Below are 23,954 nucleotides of genomic sequence, written 5' to 3'. Positions count from 1 at the left end.
ACAGGATGTAACTCAGGATCAGTACACGATAAGTAATGTATGTACACAGTGACTGCACCAGCAGAATAGTGAGTGCAGCTCCGGAGTATAATACAGGATGTAACTCAGGACCAGTACAGGATAAGTAATGTATGTACACAGTGACTGCACCAGCAGAATAGTGAGTGCAGCTCTGGAGTATAATACAGGATGTAACTCAGGACCAGTACAGGATAAGTAATGTATGTACACAGTGACTGCACCAGCAGAATAGTGAGTGCAGCTCCGGAATATAATACAGTATGTAACTCAGGACCAGTACAGGATAAGTAATGTATGTACACAGTGACTGCACCAGCAGAATAGTGAGTGCAGCTCCGGAGTATAATACAGTATGTAACTCAGGATCAGTACAGATTGAGTGACTGCACTTTTTAGGTACAGCTGCCCAATAGACCATCTTATTTGCACACTATACAGTACTGCTCAGTTGGGTTCCCAGATACATTCACATTGATGTACTCACAGCATTACTATATAACACGGGACGTACAATTTTTATACACAAATAACTGGCTTACTGCAGGCTTTTTATCTCATTTTATTAATATATTTTTTTAGAATTTTATAAAGGACGCCTGCATATTGCAGCATGCTAGTAACCAGGATGACAGAGCCCGGCCTCACATTCTTACATTTCAGGAACAAAATAGCTGCTTCGGATAAGGATCAGTTCACACACCGCATGATTCAGTTGCAGTTTGCATTTTAAACTTTTTTTTGGTGAGGGAGGAAGGGTCATTGATTCCAAAAAAAAGAGAGAAAGGAAAGCTTAAAGGGTTATTCCACTGGATAGGGAATAACCGTTTGATCACTGGGAGTCCCCTCCCCTACTGAGGATGCGAGTCCCATGTCACCTGCTTGAATGGAGCAGCAGCTGAGCATGGCTACTGCCCAGGGCGACCCCGGACCCTTGAACCCATCCAACAGTTATTCCCTGTGCAGTTGGGGATGATTTATTATTACTGGAATACTCCTTTAAGGGGTTAACTCATGAAGACATCCCTGTGCCCAATAATGGGGTCATCCCTTGTATCTGGGACAAAAAGGCCCTGAACATGTATTCCCAACACACAGGGACCCCCACCAATGGCCAGAATGGGGGATGCCCTATGCATCGTGGCTGAGGTCCCCCAGTCTAGCCAAAGGTCAGATCCTAACCGAGTAACATTTATCACTAGAGGAGTAACTCGAAGCTCCAGAGCCCCCACCTACCCTGTGCCATTTATACTACTATGCTTCTTATGTGGATGAAGGGCTTTTGGGGCCCCTCAGACGCCTGCTAACTTTGCACCTCCTGTAGCAACACCACCTTTGGTAAGTGTCCACGGCAGGAATACCCCTTTAATAACTTTCCTTTCTTCCAGACCTGATCCTATTTTTCCTCAAAAACCTTAACCTTGTATCAACGGTGACTAAAAAAACGAATGAAGGTGTTTATGGCCCGGCGCAGAACTTAGCTTATACTTTAGAATTTTTTTTTCACAAATTGAGTTACCTCTGCAGCAAAACAGATGTAGCAGAGCTGAATTTGCCATTTTACGCTATGGAACCGTGCAAAACTCAGCTCTGCTACATCCGTACAAAGACATTATAACAGAATGAAAATTAAGAAGAAAAAAAAGATATATATATATAAAAAAAAGAAATTATAACATAAAATCTGCCATAAAATATTCCAAACAAAAACAATAAGTATACATGACGTGTGATTACACAATTTTTTGTGCCATAAAGGAAAAAAGTGATGTCGTTACAAACGTTGGGGTAACCTCTACAGTGTATGTCCTTAGAACAGAGGGCTCCCCGAGGTACGCCTAGCCTGCTTTGGACCCGAAGGCACCCCCATTGTACCCTGGGGACAGAAAGGCAGTGGAAAAAAATAAAAAATTGCCCAATGGATGTTTATCTTAGAAAGCAGAAAGAAGATACATTGTTTCTAACATAACATTGGATACAAATTAGGATAAAACGTAGATTAAATTATACATATTATATATAAAAATTCTGGATTTGGACTTTCCTGGGTCCCGATATACAACCTTTGTTCTGACCTATAAACATAATGGAAGGGTAAAAAAAATAAAAAAAAAAGGTACCTGGTGGGGTTAGACATGCTTTAGGGGAAAGGGTTTTTTGAAGAGTTGTGGTTCTCTGTCCTGTTTTGGCCGTATGGAAACCACGGCAGCTGCCATAGGTGAAAAGTGTGATACGAAGGGTGAGGTGTCATAATAAAATGCTCAGTCTATATTTAGTGGGATTTTTTTTTCTATTAATATATATATATAATATATATTTATATATATTTATTTTTTATATTTTTTCTTTTTATAATATACCAAAGTATAGATAGAAAAAAAAAACATATCCAATAGCTTCGGGGCTGCGGCTAGGTTCAAATGTCTTGGTAATACTCTGAACCGAGTTCCATAGAGTGGAGCATGGGCTTCTGGTCGAGGGAGGACATCTTGCTGAGCATCTCGGCCGACAAGGAGTAGCTATTCCCTGACTTTTCCTCGAACCAGCTGTCCAGAGCTCTCTTGGCATCGAAATTAGAAATGGACGGCCCGTTCACCGCTATGGCCAGGAGATCGCTCAGCTGATCCAAGGTGAGCCTGGAGCGGTTGTTTTTGCGTAGCCTCTGAAGAGCGTTGCGCCCTTTCTCGCAAAAGGCCGTAGACGTGGGAAGGACTTTTAGGATCTGTACTACCTTGTTCAAAAGGAGGAACCTTTGTTTGTACTTACAGATATGGCCTATCAAATCTTTGAAACCGTTTTTGGTACAGTAGTCAGCCTTGAGCTCGCGCCATTCCATCAGCAGACCGCTCCTGGTGTCGGTCCCCTCCCTGCAGTCCGAAAGAAACGACGGGATGCTGCTCAGGTGCTCGTATATTTGCAGCATTTCCTCCTCTCCGTAGCTTAAGAGCTCTTCCGTGCTTCTGGGCCACGTGGACAGGTCAAAAACTTGGCAAGCTTTAACAAAAATTCGGCTACGGGAATCAAACCGTTGGGCCAGGGTCAGCTGGGTCTTCTGGCAAATCTTCTCACGGATGGACTGAAACTTGGCTTCGGCCACACGCAAGTTCTTCAAAGAGATCCCGTTAAAGCTTTCCCGGAAGTTTTCTTCGAATTCCTGCAGATATTCCCCGGGAGAATCTGTCAGGCGGCTGATTTCTTGAATGGCTTCCTCTATTTTTTCATCCACCTGGGACACCAAGAGGTACTCGCCCTGGAAGACGTAGGCCAGACGGGACAAGACTGCAATCACATCCAAGAGGAAGTAGATGAGCTTAATTGACTGATAATCCATGAGAAACTGAAGGAGGGCTAATGCAATAGCAGAGGCGTCGGCTCTTTGCGTTTGACCGCTGACGTCTTTCAAGTGGGCCACCACTTCCAGGTAGTCCTTAATCAGAGCATTCAGCACGTTCTGCTCACCTATAATCCATTTCACCCCCCGGATATCGCCCAGGAATTCTGTCTCCTCGCAAAGTGTTGCGGCTGTAAGTCGGAGTTCACACATCAGGCGGGGGGAGTACCGGTAGAAACTAAGTAGCTGCTTCAGATTGTTTTCTAATTCTTCTAAACATGGAAGTTCTTTTCCACTAATTGCATCCAAAATTTCTAAGTGGGGCCTATGCACCATGAAAGGTAAACACAGTAGCCAAGGCAAGGTTTTCCTGATTGTCATGTACATATTAGCTCTTAGTCCAGCCGTTACGTTGGCTCCATCAACTCCTATCCCTATGGTCGGCCTCTCGTCCTGCAGTCGGATACCAATTGCCGAGAAGGCCCTGTCAACGCCTTGGAGGTAACTCTCAGTGGTAGGCAAACCCAGCTCTTGAAGTGACAGGAACTCTGTGGCGGGTGGGCCATCGTTACTGGTGTATTGGACATAGACCGCTACTGTATCGGCAAGAAGGTCTTCGCTTTGCCCGTCTAAGATGATACTTAGAAAAGGGGATTGTCGAATACGCTCTACTAAGTCTTCCCGAAGTGCTCTGGCGATGTGATGAATCAAAATCTGACAATCACCTTCGTTCATGTACTGATCGACGACGCGGAGTTCACACTTTCTCAGTAGTTCTGCTAGAGGTCGGAAGTCATAATAAGGCCTGCCTTCCATAGCCAAGTGGTATGCTGTGTTGAAAAGAAGAGTCATGTTCCTGCACATCTCCTCTGTCTTTTCGGGGTGCATCCTGAGCTTGTAGAGCTGCAAGCACTTTTTGTGGAGGTTACTTTGGCTGTGGAGCTTTATCGTATGGATCTTAAATTGTTTCGAACCAATGATGAAGGCTGAAGTCCTTGAGGACTGCACCGTGTACTGCCTGCAAACATGACACCACATCTCGTTCAACGTAGACGAGTACCTCAGGAACCAAAACTTTTTTAACCATTCTTGCTTGAAACGACGGATCCGTCTACCAGAGGAAGCAGACATCTTCGAAGGCTCATCGGTAGAAGCTAGTATCTCGTTGGAGACCGACTCGTCTGCCGAGTCTACTTCCTGATCGTCATCTTCCATCATTGTGGGAGCGATGGACATGTTTTCTGGAGCTGGGAAGTGAAAAAAAATATATACTCATTAGGCCAAAGAATCCACTTGGACACGAACAAAGAAAACTTAGACGAGTAAAGAGATTAAGAAGGAGGTTGGGACGTGTTTATTATGCACCATGTGACCCTAGAAAACTAAAAAAAATTCTTAATTAAAAATATTGAAGTATCTAGCCTACATCCTGCAAACAGTATAGTCTATTAGGTAGGTAAAATGAAGGCTAACTAACAGTCTACCATGAGCATCAATAAAACTAAATGTAACATACCTGAAGTATCTGAAAACTCTGGGACCTCAGTTTTCTGAGGAAGCAACTGAGGAACTTCTGGGACCTTTCCAGACCTTAGCATTTCCACCTCAGCCTCAAGTTCACGGATTTTCTTCTTCAACCTGATACAGTTTGGGCAGAAAGAAGTGGTGGGGATCTCGTTTGAATCACCAAGGGCAGAGAACTCATCAGGACTTTCTACTTTGATAGACGAGCGGTCTTCTAGATCATCATCTGGAGGGTTGGTCTCCCTGTCTAGGCCTTGAGCGGAAGCATAAGGGACCTTCCACTCCTTCGGGATTCTTGTTTGGTTTTGGGAGGAAAACTTTTGGTTCGTTTTACATCTATCTCCATGGTCCTCATGTTGATACTTGGGAACCTTTTTCCCCAGTATAGGACTACTCGTCACCAGGGGATGGTCTTCCATCTTGGCAGACTCCAAAGAAGCCTCTAAGACATCTTTGAAGATTAAATCTATCTTTTTCTTCTTGGTGTGAGGGTTTATCTCCCCCTCCTCACAGCTCCGCTTGTAGAGGCTCTTTCCTTGCTTAAGGGCTGTAAGTGGAAATGGGCCTTTCACATCTTCTTGGTTTTCCAAGAGTCTGTCATTGTTTTCCCTTAACAAACCTCTTTCTCCTAGAATGGAAAATTAGGCGTGTTACCAGTTTGCCACATGTTCCCTTATTACATTTTTAAGGACGACTCCAAGATGGCTGTACTTTTCATGAGAATGCTGCAATGTTACACAACTTCCAATAAACCTTTTTCTGCATCGATCTAGACTTGGATCCACATTTAGGACCCTCCACTATTGGTTAAAGCCGAGTCCTAGCCCGGAGCAGCCCTACGTGCTAGAGGAGCACAGAAATGTATATTGTAGACATAAGGCATGAGCGTCTTTTGATTACAGCCCTGCCCTGCAGACATCATTAAGGACGTTTTCTGAGACCCACAGGTTATCAAAATCAGACTGTGGGGGTCTGACTCCCAGCACACCCCACAATCAGTTGTTGGAAGGGGCCTTTTCTTCATCCTGCGAAGTCACATCCGTTGGTCGTACGGCCTTACTGCACCTCAGTCCCTTTCAAGTGAATGACGATTGAGTTGCAATACCAAGAACAGCCACTATACAATGTACGGCGCTGTGCTTGAGTGGCGCACCTACAGGGGGGGTCCAGCGGGTCTGGACCCCCCCTAGAACAACCAGACAGCGGCCCTGGATGTAATTGCGGCAGCGGTGGGGGGGCCGGGCGGGCAGTAGGAGATGAGCGCTTCCATTGTGGAAGCGCTCATCTCCATATCCATCCTGTGCTGCGGCAGGGGAGGGAGAGGTGTGTCCCTCCTCTGTTCTTCTGATAGGCCGCAGGCACTAATGCCTGCAGCCTATCAGAGGCCGGCTCAGGCTGCGCGATGACGTCATCATCACGCCGCCTGACCCGGGCAGCACACGCCGGAAGAGCCGGCATCACATCGCTGCTGATGGAGGGGGGGGGGGGGGGGGGGGGGGGGGTGGGGGGGGGTTAGGGGGAGCTGGCACTATGGGGGCATCTGACAATTCTTACAGCCCAATTTTATTTGGGGGTGGCACTCTGGGCACATTATGGGGGGGGCCATCATGGGGGAGAGGAGCACTATGGGGGCATCTGGGGGCTCTAAAAGGGGCTTTTTTTTTATTAACACATTATGGGAGGCACTATAGGGGAGAACGGCACTATGGGGCATCTGGTGGCACTATAGGGGCATTATTTGGGGGCACTATGGGGGAAGTGGGGGTTCTAAAGGGGACTTTTTTTCTTATTGGCACATTATGGGGGGCATTATGGCATCTGGTGGCACTAAGGGGGCATTTTTTACTGGCACATTATGGGGGGGGCACCATTGGGGAGAGGAGCACTATGGGGGCATCTGGGGGGTCTAAAGGGGCTTTTTTTTTATTGACACATTATGGGGGGCACTATAGGGGAGAACGGCACTATAGGGGCATTATTTGGGGGCACTATGGGGAAGTGGGGGCTCTAAAGGGGCCTTTTTTCTTATTGGCACATTATGGGGGGCATTATGGCATCTGGTGGCACTAAGGGGGCATTTTTTACTGGCACTATAGGGGAGAGCGGCACTATGGGGCATTATTTGGGAGCACTATGGGGGCATATGGTGGCACTTAGAAGGGGCATTTTTTACTGGCATATTATGGGGGACACTATGGGAAAGGGCGAGAGGAGCACTATGAGGGCATTTACTGGGGCACTATATAGGGGTATTTTATACTGGCATACATTATGGGGACATTAGCTCAACAGCGGGCACTAAGCGGGGGTATTTCATGTACTGTCATATTATAGGGAGAATTATTACTACTAGGGGGTATTAGCTTTACTACTACTGGGGGTCTATGAGGAACAGGATTACTAGTATGGGTACTATAGGGGCATTATTACTACTAAGTGAGCTCTGGCAGAGAATTATTTCTATTGGTGGGATTTTGGGGAGCCCTGTTACTTTGGGGGGCACCCTGCCACAGTATCAGCTTAGCACAATTATTTTTGGGGGACATTATCTTTATACTATTAGTGTCTGGGCGCAGTTATTTTTTAGAGCACTGTGTGCCAATAATTGTTGAAGGGGGCACTATCTGTGTGGTAGCAGTATTTCCAGGGGGACTTTCTCTGCAGTATAGTATTGGGGGCACAGTGGGCACAGTATTGGGGGCACTATCTCTGTGGCAGTAGTATTTCCAGGGGGACTTTCTCTGCAGTATAGTATTGGGGGCACAGTATTGGGGGCACTATCTGTGTGGTAGCAGTATTTCCAGGGGGACTGTTTCTGCAGTATAGTATTGGGGGAACAGTATTGGGGGCACTATCTGTGTGGTAGCAGTATTTCCAGGGGGACTGTTTCTGTAGTATAGTATTGGGGGCACAGCGGGCACAGTATTGGGGGTGGCAGGAAAGGGTGTTCAGAAGATGATGGAAATGTGGGAAACTAATGTCTGTTTGTTAATCTCTGCAGAGACGGGAGATGGCTGAAAAATCATCATGGAGGTCTGGTCTGAATGGAGAAGATGAGGAAAGAGAACGTCTACAACAAAAGGTGACATCACTGGATGTAAGAGGTAGGGGGCGCTATGTAGGAGAGGAGATGCTCCGGCTCCCCCCCCCCCCCGCCCCGCCATTTGCAGAAGGAGGATTCAGAGCTGGGTGAGGACGGCCCAAGGGGGCAGCAGGCCACGGGCGGGTGGCAGATGGTGGGGGGAACCACAAGCCTTAAGCAGGATCTGGGGAGGGAGGAGAGCGGAGGAGCTTGTTGTATAAGCAGGCAGTGCAGCCAGGACAGGCCCCCCCTCTCCGTATGATGTGTAGACAGGCCTCAACTATAGATCGTCAGCTGTACAGTGTTTGTTGGGAGTGGCTTCTAATAATGGGCGGGGCTAAAAATGGCGGAGCACTGCAGAGCTTTTAGAAATGGCCAAGTAAAAGAATCAGCGCAACACACTACAGCCAACCACCCCCCCCCCCCCCCCTTGCACTGCACATGCCACATTTTTTCGCCTTTCGGACGCCCCCTAGACAAAATTCCTGGGTGCTCCCCTGAGTGCTTGGTAAGCTATAAAGAGGCCGCAAGCCTTATCTGAGCGGTGCGGCCGGGAGTCGGACGCCTACCCATCTGATATTAATGGCCTATCCTGAGGACAGGTCATCAATATTCTAACTGGGGTATCAGTACTTTATTATGCTAGGATACTCTCTAACATTATGATTAGTAGAGGACTGACTAATCCAGAGAACAAATGGCCCTATTGGCTTTTTCCATGAGCAGCAGAATTTATGTCTGTCCACTGTGCGGGGCAACTGCAACATGGCGCCATTCAGGTCAATGGACAAAGCTATGTAGAACTCACTGGATATGTTCAGAATTATTCCCATGTGATAAGGGGATGATACATCACTATGTCCTGTCTGGTTTAGTTCTGCGCCTCCGTCACTATTTCCCATGAAAGCAACGACCTGCAGCACAGCTCCAGTGGAGGGGAAGGTGCTGGCTGCGGTTCTGTGCGGTGCACGGCCTGGTGGCATAGTGCTAAACTAGAGTCCTAGAGGTCAAAACCCAGGAAGGGACTGTATATACCCCATTACTTTACAGAATAGCAATACCCTTCTAAAGGCTTATGGACACCTCTGCACTAAAAATAACAATAATAATGATGATGTTCATTCTAAATAGTCCTTATTAAATAAATGTCCTACCATGTTGCTTCTGCAGAGTGTGTGCTAGCCCTTCACCTAGCTGCTGGTGCTGCCGAATCTGACATAAATCCATCAAAGCTCTGTTCCTGATGGATCTCTCTGCTCTCCCCCTCCCTTCTCTCAGTGTTAGGGATAGCAGCAGAAAAAGGGGAGGAAGTTGTACATGGCAGATCAGAGTGTGGAGAGGGGGTAAAGCATCCAAGGAGAGTGGCTCATACAGGCTGTAGATAGGGAGGAAAAAACAGACACGTGACAGTTTGCAGGAAGGGATCGCGTTTGCCGTGTGCAGAGAGGATGGAGAGAACCCATGAGAAACTCTCCAGGGGGAAAGGAATCGCATACTTCTCAGCGTCAGTGAGAGAGAAAAGCAATCCCTCGTAAGCTGTAGAAGGAGAAATCAGTGCTGATACATAACCACTATAGTGAAGACAGCAGCATCCTGGACACACAGATCTCGCATCCAGCCTGTGTTACTGGGAGGGACAACTCTACATAAGAGACTAGGCTGTAAAGTGAATATCAGGGGTCAGAAAACGGGTGAAGGAATGAAGATTGCAAACTGGAACTTAGTGCAACCATGTTTAATTCAAGTTGACAACTAATATACCGGTACATCAAAAAAAAAAAAAAAAAATCTGAGATGTCCATAGCCTTTGAGGTTTTGTACTGCTGATCGGCCCAAATTAGACTTCTTAAAGGGCTTCTGTCACCCCCACTAAAGTGATTTTTTTTTTTGGGCTAGTTAAATTAGTTATATTGCGATATATGAACATATAATGGTGTTACTTACTTTGATCCAGCAGTTTCTTCCAAAAACGAAGTTTTATATGTAAATTAGGTCTCTACCAGCAAGTAGGGCGGCTACTTGCTGGTAGCAGCTGCAGAAATCCGCCCCCTCGTCGTGTTGATTGACAGGGCCAGCCGGGATCTCCTCCTCCGGCCAGCCCTGTCGGCATTTCAAAAATCGCGCGCCCGTGTTGATTCGGCGCAGGCGCTCTGAGATGAGGAGGCTCGCCTCCTCAGCACTCCCTCAATGCGCCTGCGCCGATGACGTCTTCTATTTCGGTGATGTCATCGGCGCAGGCGCACTGAGGGAGTGCTGAGGAGACGAGCCTCCTCATCTCAGAGCGCCTGCGCCGAATCAACACAGGCGCGCGATTTTTGAAATGCCGACAGGGCCGGCCGGAGGAGGAGATCCCGGCTGGCCCTGTCAATCAACACGGCGAGGGGGCGGTTTTCTGCAGCTGCTACCAGCAAGTAGACGCCCTACTTGCTGGTAGAGACCTAATTTACATATTATAAAACTTCGTTTTTGGAAGAAACTGCTGGATCAAAGTAAGTAACACCCTTATATGTTCATATATCGCAATATAACTAATTTAACTAGCCCAAAAAAAAATAATCACTTTAGTGGGGTGACAGAAGCCCTTTAATGATGAAGGATGAGGAAAAAAATTAGATTAACATATTAGAACTCGCAATGCTGCAAGAAGGACAGCTTTTAGGTTAAACGGACTCTCTCCCCGCCCCTGACATGTCTGTTGTATCAGCTTTATGCATTCCCCGTGTAATAACGATTCTGGAGCCTCTATTCTTCCGTCTGTATGTTGTGCCGTTCCTTTATTATTTCTACTAGACGTTATGAATGAATTGCTATTAGCCTTCAGTAAGGGTACAGAGGGGTGTAACCAGATGGGGGGTGCACCTGCACGGACTCGCTCTATCCAATCAGTGCTGCCATTGTCAGACTATGCACGAGCCCTTACATTAAGGTTCTTAGTTTAAGGCATAATCCACTTTTTGCAATCTCTTCCACGGCACAAAAAATCTGCTCCGCTACCATGTCAGGTAATAGGGCAGCAACTGTTCCGTTTCCCTGTAGCGCCGCCACAGGGGAAACAAAGGATTACACGGTAACCATTAAAATCAATGAACTGCCTGTGTAATGTTTAGATATGTCAATCTCTGGAGAATTGATGAGGGCCCCCGGGTGCGAGATTCCCCTCAGTTCACTAAGAATGCATGCATGGGGTCCAAATGGGTTAACGGGATAATCGCAATAAAGTAACACTATACAATGTGTAATGTCTAATGCATGAATCAGCAACCTTCAGCACTCCAGCTGTTCAGAAACTACAACTCCCAGAATGCTCCAGTCACTTCTATGGGAGCCAGAAGAAACAGTTTAGCATGTTTGCATGCTGGGAGTTGTAGTTTCACAGCAGCTGGAGTGCCGAAGGTTGCTGATCCCTGGTCTAGTGCAGGGCTGGCCAGCCTGCGGCTCTCCAGCGGTTGTAAAACTACAACTCCCACCATGCCCTGCTGTAGGCAGTGTGGGCATGCTGGGAGTTGTAGTTTTGCAACAGCTGGAGAGCTGCAGGTTGGCCATCCCTGGTCTAGTGCATGGCTGGGGAGGGGGGCAGGGCCTGACACGGATGCTCCGCCCTCTCAGGCCCTCCACTAGGCACACCATGATGTCTAGGTTTCTCCAGAGAGCTGCCGATATATCATTCACAGGAGGTTGGAAATAATGGAAAAATGTCATGCATTTTTAAAAACAATTCTCACAATTTTCATGTCCAACATTCACAGATTGATAATGGATCAGAAAACTAGGTACACATGGTGCATAACTGTAAAACCATCACATACAGAAAGAAAAAGCATCATTAAAGGGAAAGTATCACCACTTGTTACAATCGCTAGACTAGGTGTGACCGGGATGGGGGGGGGGACGGACGGACGGACAGGTGCAGGTCCCTTTAAAGGGGACGTGTCACAAAACATATTCTAAATTTTTAAAACCATCACCAGGATCTGAATACTTTTGTAATTGCATGTAATTAAAAATGTAGCACAGGCATTGAGCTATTCAATAAAACGTATCTGTATAGCGCCATGTATAGTGCCTTATTTTTTTTGTCCGTCGGACGTGCTCAGTTTAAACCTTCAACTGCCGCCTGCCATATGTTCTGTTAGAAGCTGTGGCAGTTACAGGGAGAGAGCTGCAGCAGAAAGGACACGCCCCCTGAGCTGCAACAGAAAGGACACCCCCCCCCCTGAGCTGCAGCCGAAAGGACACGCGCCCCCCCCCCCCCGAGCTGCAGCAGAAAGGACACGCCCTCTGGGAAAGGACACATCCTATAATGTTTCCTTGGTCATATACTATTATATGAGAAGTTGAAGCAACAGCCAAGGTTTGGTAACTATATTCCTTCTACTTACATAGATATTAGCATTTTTCAGTTTTATTCCGGCAGCCATTTTGCCAAAATGACAACAGGAAGTGCAGCCAAACAAGTCGCCACATTAAAATTAGCTTCTGAGACGGTAAATTGCTTCTTTGTTATGGACAGAACGGACTAACGGAATAAAAGCCGACACAAACTAATTTGGCTGCACTTCCTGTTCTCACTTTTGCAAAAATGGCCGCCTGACCTGCTCAGATAAAAGCCAATATCTCTGCACTTAAAATAAATATAATTTCCAAAGTTTGGCCGCCGTTCTAACTTTTGGTTTACTAACAAATGGACAATTTTAAGCTTTGGGTGGAAATCACCTTTAAGTGCTCAAGGTCATTCAAGACGTGTATCTTATATCACGGAGAAGATTCCCTTTAATGAATGCAGTAAATAGGAAGGTTCAGAAGAGAAGGAAAGCGGAAGGGATGACGGAGAGGTGAGTAAGTCGCGTGCGTTACCTCTGCTGAGGTTGCGGATGATCGTCTCCTGGGACATGCTGTGCAGCCGCTTCATGTAATCCTCGCTGTACCACACCCGCAGCTTCTCCCCGGGCTGAATGTCACGACACGCGCGGAAGTAGATCTTCTCGCTGTGCTGGAACGCCATGAGGTTCTGCTCCCGCTCCTCTCGAGAGATCACTACATATCTGCAGTACAAAAAGGTCATAGGTTCAGATAATGCAGTAAGAGAGGGACTAACGGTATGGTGGGTCATGGGAGGTAAGTATCAGGGAAAAACACGGAGCGCACGCGCCGACAATCACTCCGTTAAAGTCTATAGAGGTTGTGGAAAGTGCACTGGTGGTGCAACTCCATAGACAGTATGGGACGGAGCCCCGCGTGTTACACATGTCGAAGGTTGGACTCTGGCTTTAAATCTTTACCCCTACTACCTGAACGCTCTATATAAGTTGTGGATGTAACCATAGTGATACAATGTAACCACAGCATGACAATGTAACCATAGGTAACAACAGTGATACAGTGTAACCTGCAACTAACTGGTTTGACTTAGGGCTATTCCTAAGAGCGTTATCCTGGTTTTCACCCGCTAACTCCTCTACAGGGATCCGGCCCTCACCGCAGGGGAGCCACCAGGCGGCTACCTCTTGGAATAGTCCTGGGGCAGATGGCAGCCGACCCACAGAGGTTAGAGACACCGGTGGGTCAGGCAGAACTCAGAGTCAGAAAACAGTCCGAGATCAGGGCAGGCAGAGGTCAGGGCTGGCAGATGAGGACCAATACGATAAACAGGCAGCGGAGGGTTAGGGACGGTAAACAGGCAAGATTCAGTACACGGGCAGTCAGACAGAAATTACCACAACTTCACTGGGAGAAGTAAGACTAGAATACCTAAGGTTAAGGCACATTCCTCCTGGGGGAGCCTCCTTGAGTAGACAAGGGTCGGAACAAATTAGAGCGCGTGCTGGCCCTTTAATAATCAGCAGAAGAGAGTGCACACTAAAGAGAGAAGAGAAGGGCTTGGCAGAAGCAGGCAGTGACCCACAGGAGGAGCGACTGGACCCGATACCAGAACCAGGCTGTGACCCACAGGAGGAGCGACTGGACCCGATACCAGAGCAAGAGAAGGAGAAGTGGGTCTGGGCTAGAGGGAAGACGAGGCAAGCGCTGCGGAACCTGTGCCCACCAGAGGGAGCAGGGCAATGGCGGCAACCAAACACTGACCTCATCCAGTTGGCGCAGCTCTCATCAGTCCCATCAATGGATTTATATCGGTTGTGGTTATCCACTATCTGCAATGAGAAATACAAAAATGAAAAAACAGTATAAAATGAGGCAGTGACAGATATATAGATAGATAGAATATACGATGGACAGACAGATAGATAATGATTGATAATGATAGATAGATAGATAGATAGATAGATAGATAGATAGATAGATAGATAGAATATACAATAGATAGATAGATAGATAGATAGATAGATAGATAGATAGATAGATAGATAGATAGATAGATAGATAGATAGATAGATAGATAGATAATAGATAATAGATAGATAGATAGATAGATAGATAGATAGATAGATAGATAGATAGATATGAGATAGATAGATAATAGATAGATAGATAGATAGATAGATAGATAGATAGATAGATAGATATGAGATAGATAGATAATAGATAGATAGATAGATAGATAGATAGATAGATAGATACTACACATTTCAGAACTAAACCCGGACATATCCCCATTTTCACCCCTCCGGCCCCTCTGACCATCAGGACATTTCCTGCCCCCCCTTTCCCTGCGCTGTATTATTGCGCAGTTTAATGGATGGTTGGTTTATATTATTACACTTCTCGGAGGAGGCTTCCGCCTAGCAGTGCTGCCGATGACGTCACCGGCTTTAGCTGTGCCCTAGCCGTTTCACAGGCCGGTGACGTCACCAGGCTCACTGTTGGGCGAAGCCTTTGCCTACCTCACCCATGGAGAGCCCGGTACATCACCAGATCTCCCAAAAAAAAAGCCTTTGCTCTGCGCTATTCAGCACCGGGCAATGCTGCGATGCTCATATCAGAGGGGTGGAGATGGGGGCGATATGTCCGGGGACAGCTCTGAACACGGCCAATAGAAGATCTCAGAATGTACTCCTCTCAAATACACAGTACATTGCGCTTCAATTCTTCACAGTTTTCAAAGATCTCTGCTTGCTGTCAGTCACAATCCTTGTTTATATCCAAAGATAAAATCTATACGGACCTAAAAGTCTCTGTAAAGTGTTTCCCCCCCCCCCCCTTCATTCACTGACAGCAACCAGAGATCTTGAAATTCGGAAGAACCTGAAACGCAGCGAATATCGGAAAGAGGCAGAACTCGCTTCACTGACACGGCAAGCGCGCATACAATAAGCAGTTTTAACCCTTTAACCCCATGGTTTACACACCAGCCAGGAGAAGAATCCGGAGGACTTGTCCTGGGACGAGATCTTCCCCTCGTACGGCCCGTAGATCCGCCCTTTGGGTACAACCTCGTTCACACAGCGCACTTCACTCTCTCCGGTGTCGTCCTTCACCACCTCGATCCCGCGCGGTGCGGTCAGTGCTGCCCGGTCAGGCCTGCTGAGGGGAACCGGTGTGTCCGGCACCAGGACGGGGGGTCCGTGACTGGGACACTCATCGACAAAGTATTCCTGGCACAGCTCACAGACTGAAGGGGGAGAGAAAACGGGATAGGACTTATATGGGGGAGTGTTGTGGGCATGCTCTGTGATCTCTGCAGAGGTCATTGTGCAGGGAGGGGGAGGAGGCGAGCTGCGGCATCACCTACTGTGAATGGTGGACCCTGCGTTCTCTATACAGTGGTGGTACCTGTCACTGTGATGATAATGAGATGACTGCTAAGAGGTGATCTCTACAGAACAGGAAGTTCTGTAGTGTTAAAAATGCAAGATTTCTGGATTTTTTTTAAAATAGACAATGATAAGAAAACTGAAAATTCTTTAAAATATATTTAACACAAAAATGTGATTAAACAAAGGGTCATTTTCTGCTTTGTGCCATTCCTCTGTTATTCCTCTTGGAAATGTCAGACTAAAATGATAACTGGGTGTTAACATTTAAACCTTGTCCAATGGGTTTGTCCCTTCACAGCCGGATACTGTCCAATCAGTGCTGCGAGTACGTAGGAACACCCCAATTGACAAGGGTAATGCACAGTTGACAATTTAGGAGTACATTTCCAGGAGGATCAACAGAGGAACTGCACAATGCAGATAGCATTGTCTCTAATGAACTTACACCAAAAATCCACCTGCTGGAGACTTTTCGACATTGCGGCGTCCCTCTTCTCCTTCAGCCTTTTGGGCTCCAGGTCCAGGCAGCGCGAATTGGACCCTGCGGAGCTGAAGACGACACCGAGGATTAAGAACCGGGACCAGAACATTCTTCATCACTGGGAAGAGCTCAAGTCGGGGGGGAAGCCCCCCCCCCATCAATAATTACAATAAAAGGGTCCCGTGGCTTTTATAGGACACAGTAAACTATCACCATGCAGTACCAGAAACGGTGCACAGACACAGGTGGCGCTGTGCAAGCGCACACATCGAGTCTATAGAAATCAGTACTCCGCTGCACACACCGCGGACGCCGCCAGTTCTCCAGAGGAACGGCTACTCTTTGCAGTGGATATCAGCTGACGAATGAAGCCTGTGGTAGTCAGAGCATGCTGGGAGTTATAGTCTTGCAACAGCTGGAGAGCCAAGACAGAGACAAGCAACCTGCAGCTCAATAGTGATGTCTTTTTCTAAGTTGGCCATTAGGTGGCAGCAGTGTACTGCAGACTCCAGACACACAAACCCATCTCATTCATGGCTTATGCGGCCGGGGTTACGGAACCAGCTCGGCGCACCGTCCTGCCACCGCCTAAGAGGGGTATGCCGATCTCAGCCACGAATGACATGGGAATAGCACCTCTCCTCGCCTCCCCATTCACATGCACACTCGACTCGGCTCAGTCATTAAACTTTTTTTAAATTTTTTATCAATAATGTATTGTAGATGTACATGTCAGAACATCACCTGTGAATAGCGGTCAGATCCCAGGGGTTCGTCCATATTAGGGCCCCCCCCTCCCTCCCCCAGTCTATCCATTTGAAAACCATGATTCGTGTGGATTGTATCATTACAAACCTGTAAAAATCAATGCCTTTGACAGCTGAGGGTTTGCTCCAGTAGCATCCGGCGGAGGTAATCCTCAGTGCCTGCAGACTGATACTTATTTCAAATACTATGCATGGATTGAAACATTGTAACAAACCATCAGGGCAGGAGAGACACCTGTGCTGCTGCTGCTGCTGCTGCTGCTGCGGTGAACACCCAGACCGGATACAACTGTAGCAAACTCCCAGCTGTGAGAAGCCCTAGGGAAAGGGGTTTTGGCCCATTTTGGACATTGATGGCCTAACGTTGGCATACGCCATCAATGTCAGACAGGCGCGGATCCCCCATGCCCGGCTGTTTTCGGGAGTCCCCTAGCGGCGAATGGGGAGCGGTCACCTTTACGCTCCCCATTCGCCGCTTTAACATCTCGGCCGTATTTTCCGGACGCCCCCCGCCCCGCGTGGCCTTCAGTGGACTCACCATTGCTTGCTGTACTTCCTCTCTTCGACTGGTGACCCCAGTTCTGTCTTCGCCCTCATGAGGTCCCCAAGATTGGGGCTATACACCACCCGGCACTCCTTGCCCCCGTCGCTCATGGTGTCCTGCAAGTGAAGAGGCAGACATGTTACACTCATGTTCACACTGGAGCGCGGCTCGGCCGGCGGAGGCCCATGTTAGTGTTTTACACACAGGTAGCAATGAGCAGACACGGAGCGGAGGGGGGGGGATGGTTACCGCTGGTATGTGACATGTTGCGGCGCGGCCTGTGTCTTCTCACGACGCTCAGGAATGCAGCTTCCAACCTCTCCACCTGAGCAGCAGTTCTCGACTTGTTCTACACCCACCCCCCCCTCCCCATCCCCCTCCCTTGGCACCAGGTGACCCCTCAGCCCAGTATACTCCAGTTCACTGTATAATGCACCAGCGCGAGTAGCTGTATAAATAGGCAGCAGTGACATCATCAGCAGAAGAACGCGGAGAGGATTCCCCTGGTGCAGAGAACCCTTGGCACAGCGTAAGGCATGGCACACACACGGCACATGCTACACGTAGACCGGCGGTGCTAAGCGGTTCATAAAAAAAAAAATTATCTCAGTTTGCCAAACTCATCTCTAGAGGCGGAGCTTAAAGGGATTGTTCACTTTCCTCTCTAAGCCCCGCCCATTTTTTTGGGCACCATCCCGATAAATTTGAGGCTGTTGGCAGAAGTGTGACAGAAACCTGCATACCTATCCATTCGCGGGGAGATACCTCTTTGCGTATTCTTCTCCCATGAAGGACGGCCGCTAAGTCCTGGTCTCCTTAGGGCTCATGCACACGGTCCGCAAAAAAAAAAAAAAAAAACGGATCCGCAAAAAACACGGATGACATTTTGCGGAACGGAACAGACGGCCCCTAATACAGTCCTATCCTTGTCCGTGACGTGGACAACGATAGGAAATGTTCTATTTTTTGGCGGAACGGACATACAGAATCGGAATGCACATGGAGTAACTTTCCGTTTTTTTTGTGCCGACCCATTGAAATTAATGGTTCCACATACGGTTTGCAAAAAAAAGAAAAAAAACGGAACGGACACGGAAAGAAAATATGTTCATGTGCATGAGCCCTGAAGGAGAGCAATTACCGCCCCTAAGCAAAAGGCAGGTTAAAGGGGCACTAAACCTGATTTATACTTCGCTACGGATTTTTCTGGGGTTAGTGTCCCTTTAAGTAATGAAACCGTTCCCTCCGCACGGCACCCCACAAAGGGTCTTCCTGTTGTATCAGAAAGCCCGCTTCCCCTCTGGTTTTTGCAGGGCTCACCACAAAGTGCAGTTAGAGGCGACAGTTTCGACCTCCCTGCGAAAGTCGTTCACTTCCCTAAACGCGGCCACGGGAAAGGAAGGGGGGGTAGGGGAGAGAGAAGTTGTTTAGAGCCTTGAACCGAACAAGTGTTTCATCTGGAAGGTTATAAGCTTCATATCGTAGGAAAGAGGAGCGCCCCTTTAAATCATCAGAATTCCCTGCGACCACTTTGGCACAGGGGGGGCTATAAGGACTCACAGGGTGGTCGCCAGCACAGGTCCGGCAGGTGTATCCTGGTATATACTAGTGACCCTGCGGCTGTGCACCCAGAACGACACCGTCCCTAAAGAGCACCCCCAATGGCCGACTACAGAGCACGTGGCAGTGCTGGGTACTCCGCCGCTAGAGGGGGGGGGGCGTGGGGGGTGCTGCGCCAGATGACCTGGCCTCCACAGTCACCGGACCTGAACCCAATCGAGATGGTTTGGGGTGAGATGGACCGCAGAGTGAAGGCAAAAGGGCCAACAAGTGCTAAGCATCTCTGGGAACTCCTTCAAGACTGTTGGAAGACCATTTCAGGGGACGACCTCTTGAAGCTCATCAAGAGAATGCCAAGAGTGTGCAAAGCAGTAATCAAAGCAAAAGGTGGCTACTTTGAAGAACCTAGAATATGACATATTTTCAGTTGTTTCACACTTGTTTGTTATGTATATAATTCCACATGTGTTAATTCATAGTTTTGATGCCTTCATAGTCATGAAAATAAAGAAAACTCTTTGAATGAGAAGGTGTGTCCAAACTTTTGGTCTATACTGTATACAGTAGTATGCAGGGAGTATTAGATACACAGTACCAGTATACACAGGGTGGTATATATACAGTATTATACAGGGAGTAATATATACACAGTACCAGTATACACAGGGTGTTATATATACAGTAGTATGCAGGGAGTATTAGATACACAGTACCAGTATACATGGGGTGTTACATATACAGTATTAGTTAGGGTATATATCGCCGTTTCTTAGTTACCGCAGTATTTTAGTGAGCAGGCGCACATTACACAGCAGTACTCCCGTGACGCGGTGGCCACTGCCATCGATGAAAGTATTAGGCCTCATGCACACGACAGCCATTGATATAACTTCCTATTCTTGTCCGCAAAGCGCGGACAAGAATAGTACAGGTTATATTTTTTTTGCGGACCACGGAATGGAGCCACGGATGCGGACAACACACGGAGTGCTGTCCGCATCTTTTGCGGCCCCATTGAAGTGAATGGGTCCGCATCCAAACCGCCAGAACTGCGGCTCGGATGCGGACCAGAACAAGGGTCGTGTGCATGAGGCCTTAAGGGGAGGGGGCCGTGAAGCTGCCGCCAGTGATTATAATACTGAGGGGGTCGGGGGTCCTGGGGCCTCTGCGCCACCAATGAATATAATTAACCCCTAAATACAAATGTATACGACGGGTGCCGGCCGTATCACACAGCCTCAATGACAGGGATCCCACGTACCCCTGTCAATTAACCCCTCAGGTACTGCACCGGTAGGATTAATTGACGAGGTTCAGCGCGACTGCGGTCATTGAAAAAAAAAAAATATTACGTATCGCCACCCCCGAAAAAGTGCGAACTATTAAAATATTAATAATATTCTCCATTTTTTGTCACCTTGTCCCCCCAAAAAATAAGATACAGCTGCTCTATTATGGGCCGGACGTTCCGTAAAACGCAGAAGGCAGACATAGTAATAAACAGTATATATAGAGTAGTTATATATATACACACAGGTTGTACAGTGTGTGTTGTATATACAAGAGTAGTATACAGGGAGTATTATATATACAGCAGAAGTATACAGGGCATGACAAGTACATTAGAAGTATACATGGTGTAAACTATATACAGAAGGTGTTACACAGAGTGTGTGGTATATACAGAGAGTATTGAATATACAGTAGTGGTAGTATACTTGGTGTAATATACAGAGGTGGTGGTGTGCAGGGTGTGAGGTATATGCAGGGAGTTTTATATACACAGTAGTAGCAGTGGTATACGTGGTGCAATGTGCAGGGTGTATTATATATACAGTAGTAGTAGCAGTATACATGGTGTAATGTACAGTGCGGTGCAGGGAGTATTATATTCAGTACTAGTACACATGGTGTAATGTACAGTGCGGTGCAGGGAGTATTATACTCAGTACTAGTATACATGGTGTAATGTACAGTGCGGTGCAGGGAGTATTATATACTCAGTACTAGTATACATGGTGTAATGTACAGTGCGGTGCAGGGAGTATTATATACTCAGTACTAGTATACATGGTGTAATGTACAGTGCGGTGCAGGGAGAATTATATACTCAGTACTAGTATACATGGTGTAATGTACAGTGCGGTGCAGGGAGTATTATATATTCAGTACTAGTATACATGGTGTTATGTACAGTGCGGTGCAGGGAGTATTATACTCAGTACTAGTATACATGGTGTAATGTGCGGTGCAGGGAGTATTATACTCAGTACTAGTACTAGTATACATGGTGTAATGTACAGTGCGGTGCAGGGAGTATTATATACTTAGTAGCAGTATACATGGAGTAATGTGCGGTGCAGGGAGTATTATACTCAGTACTAGTACTAGTATACATGGTGTAATGTACAGTGTGGTGCAGGGAGTATTATACTCAGTAGTATACATGGTGTAATGTACAGTGTGGTGCAGGGAGTATTATATAGTCAGTAGTAGTAGCAGTATACATGGAGTAACGTACAGTGTGGTGCAGGGAGTATTATAATCAGTACTAGTATACATGGTGTAATGTGCAGGGAGTATTATATACTCAGCAGTACTAGTACACATGGAGTAATGTGCAGGGTGTGAGCGCCACGGGCCGGATGTTGCACACACAGCAGGAATATGACACCCTGACCTCACAGGGCCTCTTCTCTCAAGCTGCACCCAGAGCCCACCTGGCCTAAGGCCCTGCCCCTTCCTACATCAGCCACGCCCATCTCACGGCAAATCAATGGAGACTCGACCCCGCCCCTCTCGATGCCATTGGCCGCTGTACTGTCACTCACGTGAAGGAGGCGGAGCGCTACGATGTATCGAGTGTAACAAGAGCGTCGGGGGCGCGCATGGGTGAGAGGCGATGCGCGTGCTCGTTGATACCTGTCCCCGGGACCCCCTGCAGCCCCCCGATACGTGGCGTCAGTGCCGGGCGCGCACTCTCGGGGAGTCGGAGTCCTTCTGTCAGGCTGCTCGCCACGTACTCGCCCGTCGGGCCACTCGCCACATTGGCTAGTGCGGAAAACTCACCGCTCCGGGCGCCTCCGGACTAGGGGGTCCCCGGCCCCGGGTGGGGGTGGTGTCCCCTCCAGGTGGGGTGTGTGGGGGTCTGCTCTCAGCGGTGCCGGCTCCTCCTCTCCCCTCCGCCGCCGCTGCTGCTGCTGCTGCTGCTGCTGCCAGCTGTGACCACCATCTTCTTCCACAGGAAATGACGGGGACGGAGGAAGAACCGGCGTGTGCGGGGCAGAGCCGGACCCCCGAGCACCGGCCGCCCGCCCGCGGAGTGCTGCCGCCTATTAACCCCTGCGGCTCCTGTCTGTTAACCCCTGCAGTGCTGCCTGCGGCTCCTGCCTATTAACCCCTGCGGCTCCTGCCTGTTAACCCCTGCAGTGCTGCCTGCGGCTTCTGCCTATTAACCCCTGCAGTGCTGCCTGCGGCTTCTGCCTATTAACCCCTGCAGTGCTGCCTGCAGCTCCTACCTATTAACCTCTGCAGTGCTGCCTGCAGCTTCTACCTATTAACCCCTGCAGCTTCTGCCTATTAACCCCTGCAGTGCTGCCTGCAGCTCCTACCTATTAAACCCTGCAGTGCTGCCTGCGGCTTCTGCCTATTAACCCCTGCGGTGCTGCCTGCGGCTCCTGCCTATTAACCCCTGCAGTGCTGCCTGCGGCTTCTGCCTATTAACCCCTGCGGCTTCTGCCTATTAACCCCTGCGGTGCTGCCTGCAGCTCCTACCTATTAACCTCTGCAGTGCTGCCTGCGGCTCCTGCCTATTAACCCCTGCAGTGCTGCCTGCGGCTTCTGCCTATTAACCCCTGCGGCTCCTGCCTATTAACCCCTGCAGTGCTGCCTGCGGCTTCTGCCTATTAACCCCTGCGGCTCCTGCCTATTAACCCCTGCAGTGCTGCCTGCGGCTTCTGCCTATTAACCCCTGCAGTGCTGCCTGCAGCTTCTGCCTATTAACCCCTGCAGTGCTGCCTGCAGCTCCTACCTATTAACCTCTGCAGTGCTGCCTGCAGCTCCTACCTATTAACCTCTGCAGTGCTGCCTGCAGCTCCTGCCTATTAACCCCTGCAGTGCTGCCTGCAGCTCCTGCCTATTAACCCCTGCACTGCTGCCTGCGGCTTCTGCCTATTAACCCCTGCAGTGCTGCCTGCAGCTTCTGCCTATTAACCCCTGCAGTGCTGCCTGCAGCTCCTACCTATTAACCCCTGCAGTGCTGCCTGCGGCTTCTGCCTATTAACCCCTGCGGTGCTGCCTGCGGCTCCTGCCTATTAACCCCTGCAGTGCTGCCTGCGGCTTCTGCCTATTAACCCCTGCGGCTTCTGCCTATTAACCCCTGCGGTGCTGCCTGCAGCTCCTACCTATTAACCTCTGCAGTGCTGCCTGCGGCTCCTGCATATTAACCCCTGCAGTGCTGCCTGCGGCTTCTGCCTATTAACCCCTGCGGTGCTGCCTGCGGCTTCTGCCTATTAACCCCTGCAGTGCTGCCTGCGGCTTCTGCCTATTAACCCCTGCAGTGCTGCCTGCGGCTTCTGCCTATTAACCCCTGCAGTGCTGCCTGCGGCTTCTGCCTATTAACCCCTGCAGTGCTGCCTACAGCTCCTGCCTATTAACCCCTGCAGTGCTGCCTACAGCTCCTGCCTATTAACCCCTGCAGTGCTGCCTACAGCTCCTGCCTATTAACCCCTGCAGTGCTGCCTACAGCTCCTGCCTATTAACCCCGACAGCACTGACAACATAGCCAGAGGGATACTGGAGTTAACCCCTAAACATCTGTGCTGGAAATGTCATACATTGTGCATGTCTATATGATTGCTGATCGAGTGCAGTATTATAGTAGTTATATTCCTGTACATAGGAGCAGTATTATAGTAGTTATATTCTTGTACATAG

At 48.4% G+C, this 23,954-nt stretch overlaps 1 protein-coding gene across 2 annotated transcripts; it reads right to left on the bottom strand.

The window, feature by feature from the left end:
- Positions 1–570: 570 nt before the first annotated feature.
- PRDM11 (PR/SET domain 11) lies at positions 571–22,330 on the bottom strand. Of its 2 annotated transcripts, XM_040409355.1 has the most exons (8): positions 22,089–22,330; positions 17,454–17,575; positions 16,113–16,216; positions 15,260–15,522; positions 14,037–14,104; positions 12,810–12,997; positions 4,866–5,501; positions 571–4,596 (listed from the first exon to the last, which is right to left on the bottom strand). In XM_040409355.1, exons 2-8 carry the CDS (start codon positions 17,567–17,569, stop codon positions 2,435–2,437), a joined length of 3,537 nt encoding a protein of 1,178 aa, XP_040265289.1. In that variant the 5' UTR covers positions 17,570–17,575; positions 22,089–22,330; the 3' UTR covers positions 571–2,434. The 2 variants fall into 2 exon arrangements, with proteins under 2 accessions (XP_040265289.1, XP_040265290.1); XM_040409356.1 differs by lacking the exon at positions 4,866–5,501.
- Between the last annotated feature and the right edge of the window lie 1,624 nt (positions 22,331–23,954).

The sequence above is a fragment of the Bufo bufo genome, chromosome 10 (assembly GCF_905171765.1).
Source record: "Bufo bufo chromosome 10, aBufBuf1.1, whole genome shotgun sequence".
Classification (NCBI taxonomy): domain Eukaryota; kingdom Metazoa; phylum Chordata; class Amphibia; order Anura; family Bufonidae; genus Bufo; species Bufo bufo.
This window is presented reverse-complemented; position numbering and strand designations above follow the sequence as displayed.

Coding starts and splice junctions, on each gene's coding strand:
- PRDM11 (XM_040409355.1), bottom strand. CDS start 17,569: ATGAGCGACGGGGGCAAGGAGTGCCGGGTGGTGTATAGCCCCAATCTT. Junction 12,998..14,036: donor AGCTGCGCCAACTGGATGAG/GTCAGTGTTTGG, acceptor TTTGTACTGCAG/ATATGTAGTGATCTCTCGAG. Junction 4,597..4,865: donor AGAGTTTTCAGATACTTCAG/GTATGTTACATT, acceptor TTCACTTCCCAG/CTCCAGAAAACATGTCCATC.